This window comes from Amphiura filiformis, chromosome 3 (assembly GCF_039555335.1).
Source record: "Amphiura filiformis chromosome 3, Afil_fr2py, whole genome shotgun sequence".
Lineage (NCBI taxonomy): Eukaryota > Metazoa > Echinodermata > Ophiuroidea > Amphilepidida > Amphiuridae > Amphiura > Amphiura filiformis.
The window spans coordinates 29088064-29100204 of NC_092630.1; the positions used below are offsets into that span (position 1 = coordinate 29088064).

General features: G+C 37.5%; 1 protein-coding gene across 1 annotated transcript in view; it reads left to right on the forward strand.

Moving 5' to 3' along the window:
* The first annotated feature begins 491 nt into the window (after nucleotides 1–491).
* LOC140148322 (sterol O-acyltransferase 1-like) overlaps nucleotides 492–12141 on the forward strand; it is a 43124-nt gene continuing 31474 nt past the window's right edge. Inside the window, 4 exon segments of the mRNA XM_072170231.1 lie at nucleotides 492–696; nucleotides 6466–6602; nucleotides 7316–7437; nucleotides 8239–8289. Of these exon segments, the coding sequence (XP_072026332.1) occupies nucleotides 621–696; nucleotides 6466–6602; nucleotides 7316–7437; nucleotides 8239–8289 (386 nt within the window). The 5' untranslated portion in view covers nucleotides 492–620.

Genomic DNA, 12141 nt, shown 5'->3' on the forward strand with positions numbered 1-12141 from the left:
GGCGCACAATTGGGCTACTTGGCGATCACTTGCCGCTACTCAAAAAAGCATGCCGCTACTTGTCTAAAATTGGGCTACTTTTGCCAGTCTCAGGCCGCGGCAGTAATTTGATGTATTTTCCTTTCAATTTAGCCGATTTATAAAGGTTTTGAGTCTTTGAAGCGCCAAATTGAAATTACAATGGATTTTGTGACCATTTATTGATCGGTCAGTAACTTCCCAGTAACCCGGGCCCGGGCCCGGGCCCAGTAAGTACCGGAAGTTTTAAAGTCAAGTGTTTTTCCGCCCAATTGGGTGTTTTGCGTTCTAAATTCGGGTAAATCCGCCCAAATATCCGGTATTGGGCGCTTTTTTGGAAGCTTACAAAATTGGGCTACTTGAGACTCCTTTACCGCGGCCTGGCGAGTCAATGCGCCGCGCCTTGACGCTGAAAAGTTTTGGCAACACCAAGGATTCTCGAGTACTAATATACTATGGCAACACTGGAAACAGAAACAGAGAGTGACCACAGCTGCATGTGATATGTGTGGTGTGTGTCAAGGAAATTGCAAAACAAACTATTAAACCAGCAGCTAAAGAGTATTTCAACAGTAAATATCCTGGACAGACTTGGACTGATCATGGCCAGCCAGGATACAGACCTGAGACAACGACTTGGAAATGAAGTGTCAGCTGAAAGCAATGTCGATGAAAGATGTAAGTAAACATGGTAAAGCTTACAATGGCTTATAAAAAACTAAAAGGGCATTTTGTGATCCACAGCCTCATCCCCCCACTTTTCTCAAAAAAAGTTGAGATTTTTATACCACTGGATTAGTTCACCACGTAAACTTGTATGGCTCAAAATTCGGACCGCTCGCCATTAAGTTGACTACTTTCTGTGTTTTGAAATTCGTTGACGTTTTAATGATCCCCGATTTCCGGTCGATTATTTCAGCTGTGTCATGTCACGTGCATGACGCTAGTGGGTACCAGCCAAACTTCAGAAAAAAAAAAAATCATGATCGCCGATAACGATGTGATATGGGACTTACATAGGATTACACAGAGATATTTCTTGCCAAAATTTCACCATTTCTAGGTAGCTTGGCCCTACTTTGTCTGCGTTATATGAAAAAGGACAGTCTTAAGGGGGTACTACACCCCTGTCATGCCTGTGGTAAATTTTCGACTATTTTTGCATTTTTCTCAAAAACTAATAAAACAGTGGTAACAAAAGTTATGTATATTATTGGGGCAAGGAATCCAATTACTACACTGAAATTTCAGTGACTCAAGACAAGCGGTTCAGTATATATGATAGAAAACAAGGTACATCCTAGCGGTACCTTATTTCTTATCATAAATAACAAACCGTTTGTCTTGGGTCACTGAAATTCCAGTGTAGTAATTGGATTCCTTGCCCCTATAATATACATAACTTTTGTTACCACTGTTTTATTAGTTTTTGAGAAAAATGCAAAAATAGACACAAATTTATCGAGGGGTGTAGTACCCCCTTAAGTAAGTAAATGTGCAACGCTTTTGATGTTTTGATGTTTTGGGAGACTGGGAGGGATAAGAAAAAAAAAATGATGGAGCCTATTCTTGACTGTGTAATATTCCTTCACCACATTATCGTACGGTAACAGGCTTATACGATGGACAGATAGTATCAGTTTGTGAATGAGGACATCGTATTTATAAGTTCCTTGTACTACCACTGGATACGTGTGGCTACTGGCTACATAATGTTTATATAGGTCACCCCGGTCATCCGGGTACTTATTTTACATGACGCTACAGTCGGCTACACTTACGCTTTTCAACCCACAATAGATCGTGCAGCTGAGCGACTACTTGAAGACTTGTAGCAGAGCTCATTCGGTTGTTTACGTTCTGTTTTGACCTTGAATCAAGCAAATTTCTCGGCCGATTTTCGGTAAAATCAAGGTTAAATACTTGGCGAAATTGCATTTTATGTGAAGCTGAACACATGAACATGTAGAGGAGAGTCTTTATTTTTGTTGTTAGCTGGAGGCCCCATGTCGAGAAGTCGAGAAATGGTAGTATTTTGGCCGATTTGAAAAGGGACAAACCACAGAAAACTACAAATTTGACTTCTGAATCGGATTTGTTGTCAACGGAGGTCAACGGCTTGTGACGTCACTCCGGGGTCACCTATACCGTAACATGGGGTGGCTTTGGACAATTTTGATGTATTGTCGTAAATATTTTTATAATGATCAGTAGAATTCTAATCTAGTACAAGGAACTTATACGATGTCCTCATTCACAAACTGATAGTATCTGTCCATCGTATAAGCCTCTTACCGTACGATAATGTGGTGAAGGAATATTACACAGTCAAGAATAGGCTCCATCATCTTTTGGTTCTGATCCCTCCCAGTCTCCCAAAACATCAAAATCATTGTACATTTACTTACTTAAGACTGTCCTTTTTCATATAGGGCAGACAAAGTAGGGCCAACTTGCCTAGAAATGGTCAAATTTTGGCAAGAAATATCTCTGTAATCCTATGTAAGTCCCATATCACATCGTTATCGGCGATCATGTTTTTTTTTCTGAAGTTTGGCTGGTACCTACCAGCGCCAAGGCCATGCACATGACGTGACACAGCTAAAATAATCGACCGGGAATCAGGGATCATTAAAACGTCAACAAATTTCAAAACATAGAAATCAGTAAACTAAATGGCGAGCGGTCCGAATTTTGAGCCATACAAGTTTACGTGGTGAACTAGTAGAATTCTGAGTTTCATATTGGGTTTGGCAATCAACTCGAGTTTATTTTATTTTACGATAATTGTTTGGGGGAAAAGTTTGTCCAAAGTCACCCCTGGGTTTGGGGTGACTTTGGACACCATCAGGGCGGAGGGGTGCAAATTGTGATTTCTTCCTCAGGAGCAAGGTTTTTAGGCTCAAGATTTCCTCAATCATACCAGACATAAAATAGCTTAAATATTTATGCACTTCAAAAGATGAGAATGGTAATATGTATTTTCAGGGCAACATAATTATGTTAAGTCTTCGAGCTTCCAAAAAAGGCCTTATTATGACAATAGGTGGCACACAGGCTCCTTTTCCTTTTCTTGTTCAGTGCTTTATGGTTCTTCTTTTAAAATTTCCTCAATATTTTTCAGGTTGTCCTCTCCTCACTGGCATTAGTATTGATACACTGAATCTATTAGTTTCCTCAGATATGATTACCGCCTCTTTATAAATTTCCTCAGTTTTTCCTGTTATATTACATTGAATACTTCCTCTGGTGATGAATTATAAACTTCCTCATAATTGAATACCTGAGTGGAAGAAGGGCCCAACTCCATCAAAACTGTTTTTGAGATATTAAGGAAAAACTTAATATTTGGAAAAGTTTTATAGGCAGAATGTTTTCATCTTCAGTGGACCTTTAATACATGAATATACAATATTACATACATTCAAAATTAAATATGATGTTTCCATGGCAACGATACAGGTCTTAATACTTAACTGGAGTTGGGCCCTTCTTCCACTAATATACTGCAAGTGCCAGTTTCAGTAAGCAGATGTGTTATAAATAGAATAGAAATTTGGTAATTATCCATTAATTGCACAAGTAGAAGCATGTCAAGAAAGTTTATTGTAGTATAAAGCAGATTTCATGGATGAACAAAATACCTGTTTAACCCAATATTTGTGGAAGAAGGGCCCAACTCCATGGAGTTGGGCCTTTCTTCCATGAAAACCATGATTAAGTGTACTTGAAAGACTATTTGGAGAGTTGATTTTGGCTCATCTTTCACACACAAGGAAGAACAATCTGCTGGCAATAAAATGCTGGGTCTAACTCATTTTTGTAAAAAATTGGAGTTGGGCCCTTCTTCCACTCAGGTATTCAATTGCATTATAAACTAATTTCCGTAGTCTAACACTAACACCTTCCTCTTTTTGCTATGAATTCCTCCAAATTTTGCACAACCAGTCTTTTCTCTCTTCCATTCAGAGTAGCTCTACTGCCTCATAGCCCTCTCCTATTTATAACTTGTTACTTTTTGCTGAGATCCGTCTCCCTCTACTTAATCTTCAACCTCACTCCTCTTCTTTTTTCTTTCCTCTTTTCCTTCTTCCTTCTTCCTCTCCACTTTTCTTTTCTTCTCACTCCCTCTTTTTTCCTCTCTTTCTTTTTCTTCCCAAAGCATTATTTCCTCAATTTTGACTGTCATTTCCTAGGAGCGGTACTCCCCGCTTCCGCACAATTTGCATCCCTGGACACCATGTAATCAAGTGCATGTCCAAAGTCACCCCGACCTGAAGAGTAGAGCAATGGAGAGGGTGGAAGTAGTTGTGAGGTGGGTAGGAGCACAGAGGACACCGTTGTGGTAGGGCATGGTCATTGTGGTGTATTTTTAACAAAGTGTCAAATTTTTTTGTATTCATATGTTATGTCCAAAGTCACCTCGGAAAGGAAGCCAAACCCTGGGGTGACATTGGACACAGCCTGCTTTTAAATTCTTAAGAGTGGCTAGATATCATGACTATCCAGGTAGGTTCTTGATTCGTCTGTGTTTACTATCCAACCAACAGGCTTGAGTTTCCACTCTTATGTTCCGGTGGAGTACCGGTACCGAAAGTTTGACCACCACAAAAATCCTGTATTTTATGGACCCCGCTAAAAAGTTCTGAAAAACATATAAGATAACACATTATATTGGAAAACTTAAGTCATTTGTAATGTCCATACATTACCACATAAGAACATACACAAATATTCTTAGAAATATTAAAAGGTAAAACAGCCTACATGAAATAATAGTTTTTCCCATGTGTGTCCAAAGTCACCCCAGTGTCCAAAGTCACCCCATTTTACGGTACCAAAAATATCTTGCAGATTAATTCGTTTATGTATATCATTCAATATCATCATGTTTAAAATATCTATATAGATAGCTAGAGCTCAATATTATTGTCATGAATTTTTTATTGAATGTATTCATGTATTGTACAGTACTCCAACACGGATCATCGAATCTGCTAAGTGGTGCAACCCTTGGCTAGGGACAGGCATAACAATTTCAAATTGATTCTATTAAGGGCTGGGGTATGAACGTTTGGACAGTATTTATTGTGGGACATTAGAGCACATCTGACATATCGAATTGCATTCTGAATATGAAGAATGTCATTCTGATATCAAATAATTTTGATTTTTGAAATTCGCAATTTAATACACATTTTATGGCAAATCATTAAAAATTGATATTTTTGATATTTAACAGTACTTGAAGTAAACTTAATAAATCTGATGATTTATACTTAAAGTGTAGGTAGGTGGGATGAAAAGTCGACGATCAATTGAAAATTTTAATCTTTTCAGATTGAAGATATGGATTTTTTTCCCAAAACACCAAAAAAATTAGGTCTTTTTGGGAAAAAATCCATATCTTCAATATGAAAGGTCAAAATTTTCAATTGACCGTCGGGCTTTTCCTCCCTGCTACATACACTTTAAGAATATCTTATTAGATTTATATAATTTACTTCGAGGACTGTTATATATATCAAAATTTGAAAATATCAAATTTTTATAATTTGTCATAAAATTTGTATTATATTGTGATTTTCAAAAATGAAAATTATTTGATATCAGAAAGACATGCTTCAGATTCAGAATGCAATTCGATAGGTCTGAGGTGCTCTCATGTCCCACAAAAAATACTGTCGAAACGCATAATAAACGCCATTTTAGATCCCTAAAACTTGAATTGTTGTTTATTGGAAGAGAGAACTTCTCAAAACAATTTGACACCAAAACCAATCTTCTACTTTATTGCCAAGTGAAGTTATGATGAAATTACTGTCGGAACATTAGGCCATATTTTCTGATTAAGACTTAGGGGTGGTGCAATAATTATGTGTATCCCCGGGTGGTGAATTCTCAAAATGGTCTGCCAAAATCGCTGTCCCCCTTTTGCCGTGCCAAAAATCTTTGCCCCCCTTTCGATGTGCCAAAAACCTTTGCCCCCCCTTTGACGTGCCAAAAATCTTTGCCCCCCCTTACACATGCAAGATTTTGGGGAACCCAAATTTAAAACCTTAAATTGTATTAACATACAATGCGAGCGCAGCGAGCAGGAAATTTTGCATATTTGAACGTGTTCATTATGCTTTTCCTACGCCTTTTAGGGCGTAATATAGAAACGGTGCCCAAAATATCTGTGCCAAAAATTGCTTGCCCCCCTTTCGACCTGCCAAAAATCGCTTGACCCCCTTTGACCTGCCAAAAAAAAGCTGCTTGCCCCCCTTTGGCCTGCCAAAAATCTTTGCCCCCCCTATAATTCACCACCCGGGGTACACATAATTATTGCACCGCTCCTTACCATAGGAATGCATGGACTTGATAATTTTTGTACCCCCTGTCAATTTTTTGTTTCCAAAATTAAATAAAAAAATTGAATGATTTACTTTTGTCTCATTATTTTAGGTGCTTCGTGCAATAGAAACCTTAATCAACCCGATGGAGTCACCTTGAACAGAAATGGCAGCAATATTAGTGAATGGTCATTTGACAACGATGTGGAGAAAGATTCCACTTTCATGAGAATACGGGAGGCAGCTCAGGTAAGGCTAGACTTAAAGTAGAGTTCTACAAATTCCCTCTGCACCCAATGTTTATAAAGTGTTAGGAATAGGAGTTTTTAGGAGTAGGATTAGAAGTAAAGTAGGTAATGGCGACACTTATCCTGCACAAGAACAAATATGATTGCTCACTACGAGAGGAAACTGAACTGGGTCTAATGTTAGCAGTCGAGGTATACGAGGGGCAGTCAGTATGTAATAGGAGTTGACTTGTGACGTCATATGTGGATTGTTTTCATGGCATTTCTCAATGATTACATAAACTGTGCCTTTGTCTTATCTTACTTGTCACCAATGCGCTATAATTTTTGAGAAAAATGCAAAAGTAGGCACAAAATTGGCCAGGGGTGTACATGTAGTACCCCCTTAATCATTTCCCCAGATTAGGTTTATGAGGATACACATCCTGCACAAGAACAAATAAACACAATGGGGAATGATTGCTCGCTTCGAGATAAAACTGAATATATTTAAATAAGAAAGAATGAACAGTTTACCAACCCAATGTGTTACATTGTAAAATTGAACATGACAACAAATAAATACAAATCCCGACCGGCACACAACCCAACTTGACAAAAAGCAACGGAATGTGCAACGGCATGGGAATCAAACTAGGATTAGACTCTGGGTTAGGGTTAGGGGAAGAGTTTGTGTGTAGGATTGAACTATAGCCTTTTTGTGATTCTGTTCAGAGGGTGCGCAGTGATTTTGTGGAGCAGCTAGATGACAGATTAGGCCAGTTGTTAGATGGCTTCATGGATGAATTGGACAAAACAGCAGACAAGGAGAGCCAGTCAAATGCCAAGACAAAGAGGTTAGTGAACAAAATAGATCTTCAGAATGATATGGTTGCTGTTGGCAAAGTGAGTAAAGTAAGTACCGTATTCATTCCAATAAGCGCCCAGGGCGCTTAGCAAAGTAATTTTGGATGGGCGCATATTTTTTACTTGGTTTACCTAATTTTTTTCCTTACAGGCATTTATTAGAGATGAATTTATGTACGTTATAAAAGGGTCCTGAGACGTTTTATAAAAGGGTCCTGAGACGTGCTAGTAGCTTTCCTGATGCAGAAAATGTATTGCAAGTTTACACAGGACTTCTAATCCCCCAGCTATTTCACTGTAACGACATCTATCCGTCACTTCAACATTAATGGTACCCTTTAGCAAATTGAAAATACCCTGGGTGGGCGCTTATTGGGACATGGGTGCTTATTGGAGCGAATAGTCGAATACAGTACAGTTTGCTAAATATTGCACTTAGAAATTTGAATACTTCTTATCTTTAATCTACTTTGAACAGCTGACTTCTTACGGAGAAAATCTGCATGATAACATAAGAAATGGAAATGGAAACTGAAACTTCTTTTTTTCAAATCTTTGGTATTGGGAACAACTTCTGCCGAGATCTTAACTCTAACAAAGGGAAACCAAATGTGACCAAAACCAATTATAAAACCACAAACTTGAAAAGGGCCAGCATGTAATGGCAGTTTTAGTGTGTATTGTTTTATGAGAAAATATTTGAATCCAAGTAAATTCAACATATTTGTATACTACTAGTATACTTTTATTTTACTTGTCATGTCATCCTTTGATTTTGATCTCAATTGCAGACACCATCCCCTTGAAGCCAAAGTTTTTGTGCCCAGGGAATCTCTTCTAACGTAAGTATGTATGTGATATGTCAGTCCTTTTGCGTACATCAGTTATTGAGTCAAATTATGTACAGTCCCATTTAAATTGGCCCATAATGATATTGTTGTTGTTGCAGCAAGAATGATCCTTTTTACCCAAGGGATGCGTCACTCAAAGCATGATGGGTATTTCTGAAGGGCCTTCAAATTATGTAAGTGTGGTGCTGAACTAAAAATATTCAGCTGGACTCGTAAGTATAAGCATAGGGAAAATGTGCTATTTTTGTGTGCGCCAGTTTTTGAAAATGCGCAATTTGCGGATTTTTTACCAAAATGCATGATTTTTCTCCCCAAAAAGTTCAAGTATTAGAAAATTTTTACTGTTTTTCTTGCATCCACACAATGTTTAGACCTACTGTATGATTCAGAATCTGTTGCAGGGACTGTCTTTTTTAATTTGTAGGAGAGCTTTAAATAGCTCTTCTGGAACCTTCAAGAAGAGCTGTTTAGAGCATTTACAATAGAATGTAAGGAGAGAATGGTCAACTTAGGAGAGCTAAAAATCACTCTCCTATATCAGATTTAAGGAGAGCAATAGAGAGTGATTGCTCTTGCTTTCCACAAAAGGCAGTCCCTGTTGTTGCCACATACTTTAGCACCCATTGCACCAGAATTGAAACCACATCCTCAGATGTCACATTGTGGTGGTTTAGTTACTTCTTTGGTATCAAATTGAGTCCCGGTACTACATAGGGGTTGAGGAGGCCCTCTCATCACAGGGCATTTACATGTGTATACATGTAGGCCTATAGCTGCTTACACATCACAGTTTCAGCCATTTCACTACTTAACCAAATTGCTATGCAACTGCAGGCTTCCCGTTAGTGTGCGTCATTGCGTCCAGACGCGTATTTTACAAATTTGGACGCAAGTTCACATGGCTAATCAAGTATTTTGCGTCCATATCACATGCATGTGGACGCAGACAAAACTTTGAAATTTAATCATCAATTGATGATAAAATAAGACATTTTATTCTTTTATATTTTTAAGATAATAAAAGCCCCAAAATTTTGACCCACCTGCTTAAGAATTGTAGTAAATTCTGCAATATTTGTAAATGCAACGCCAGGAAATCATGCACTTTTTTTTTACTTTCCGTACAATCGCTGTTTGATGGGAAAGTCCCCATTGATGCTTTGTTTACAAAGCTTGCTCGACTGATGACATGCGGCTATTGTGCAGTTGCTGTTTATTTAAATATTTATCACCTCCTGACAATATTCAGTTTTTAATGTTTTAAGTTTATTTTCTCATAAATAATCTACGTTTCCTTTATTAGTATTATTGTTACGATGAATAAAAGCAATTTTAAAGACAAAATCCAAATGATAAAATTTTTTTATATTATTTGGGGCAGCGCGTGTTTTAGCTTTTATAGCATCAACAACACGCTTTAAAATTAAAGAAACCCGAAGTAAAAGTACGAAAATTTGCGCATGTTTTTGCAGCTGTTTCTGACTACGTTTCCGACCACAACTGACACAAAAATGAGAAAATTATCATAGCGACTGGAGATGGAATATCACGGCGAAAATGCACTTTTATTTTATTTTAACAATCAACATTTGATGAAGTGTAGACCCGGGGTACGGGTACGTGTGTTAGCAACAAGGGGCTGCCGTTCTGATCATGAAATTCCGTGGCGTTTCCCAGTATGATTGATCATGAATTTCAGATGGACGCACAAAAATATGTCTGGACGCAAGTTTTTTCAACCTTGTCAGCAAACTTGCGTCACGCATGACGCACATTTTTAAATCCTTAACGGGAACCCTGCAGAGAAGTATGTCATATTGTTATAAATATGAAAAACTTGTTGCAATTTTGCTATGCAAAATTTGGACACTAATTTTTGCACTGATCCACTGGAGAGATGCTGTATTATACACATGGGATGACCAAAAAACGAGTGAAGGGGGGGGGTTGATTTTCTGCCACAAGGCAAGTAACTTGTATTACACACTATATGGGATTAGCCCTCGAGGCTTTTTGGCGATGGGAAGGGAAAGAAGGTAGGAATAAAGAGAGAATAGAAAGATAGAAGTTGTTTGCTCTGGGTGGGATTCGAACCCGAGACCCCTCGCATGCCAAGCACTAGGTTGGCAACACTTTGTCACGGGTCTTGGGCTTCGCTGGCCAGCGAAACCATGCCTATGTATCACTTAGGGCGAAAAAGAAAAACACCATGTGGGATGCATCATGCACGCACGAACAGGGCATACATGTATATATCAAAGTAGTATTTTGTAGTACCTGGGCGTGTTAGGGTTAAAAACACAAGATTTTCAGAAAAAAAGGTAGATTTTCTGATCTTGCTTTTATATATATCGGGTAATTGTTTTTTGTTGTTGTATTTTGTTTGTTTGTTTGTTTGTTTGTTTTTAATTGATCTAAAAGGATACACATTTTGGTCAAAAATCACAGTTATGGGGAAAAGGTGGTGTAAAATGTAAATTTAGTGTAAAATATCCTTTTTAGCAGTTAGTTTTGCTGTTAGGGTTTTGCTGGGAAGTGACACTCATTTCAGGGATATCATGAAAATATTTTGTATATGTGCATGTACACTGCTATACTTTGTTAATCATATGTAGTACACTTACATTTTGCATGATTTCCTATTATTTTTAGATGGAAACTCATACATTTATCTGCTAATGTGCAGCAGTGTTTTCTGTGGACAATTATCATTGAATACATATCTAATATTGATATATATATATATATATATATATAGCTGATAATAGCAGGTGAAACCAGTTTGTTTTTAATGATAATAACCTTATCAATGTGTCAACATTTATCCAGCTCTGAAATATAGTACATGTATGATCAGTACAAAATAGACAGGCCTCATGATATAATGTTATTAGTGTGCCTGTTAGTCACATATTATTAATTATGTACAAAAGTCAATAATTAACAATATCAGGAAGAGAAATTTAAGCTCTAATTTCCTCTGTAGGTTTGAACTTTGAACCACAGTTCCATCTTCCTACACTATTCAGCAAATTACTTCAGCGGTGTCTGTCTGCTCTGTCTGATTATCGCGTGAAAAGAACTAGGTCAAGCGATGCTACGCAGTTGTGACTAGCGAATGATGTGCCGATGTGATGACGACGTGATTCAATTAGCCAATCAGAACCCCACTTCCGTATGCCATAAACTGCGCCAAATTGGCAGACCGCTGAAGTACTTTAGTGAAAACTATAATATATAAATCATTTTGGATTATTATTATGAACAGAAATACATTGTAAAATCAAAAAAATGCAAAATTTTTACGTTTTATGAAATATACAGAATGATACACCTCTAATAAGAAAGCAAGAAGGTAAAAGATTGCAAAAAGGGGGGAAAGTCACAATATTTTGTTAATCAAAGCTAGATGGATGAATTGAAATCTCACATGATATTGCAGTGAAATATGACACAAGGCAAATATAAATACAACTTGTCATGCCATTGTATGCGGATGAAAAATTGAAGTTATTATAAACAATGTAAATGTTTACATAGACATCAGATAGCATCCAGGGTAGTCTGGGTAGCATATCTCTCATCAAATAACTTAAGGCCAGTACATGTAGGGTGGTATTTTTTCCCAGTTTTAGCCATTTAACTAAAGAATGCAGTGTGTTACTTAATATTAATACATTGATCTTATAGGAAATGAGTCAAGGAAGCCAATGATCACATTTATGGTATGCAGACCTGCCAACTGTCCCTCATTTTGAGGGACTGTCCCTCACTTGGGGTTTACCAAAGTGAAAATGAGGGACAGTCCTGTTTTCTGAAAATTTCAGTGATGACAAATTTAAA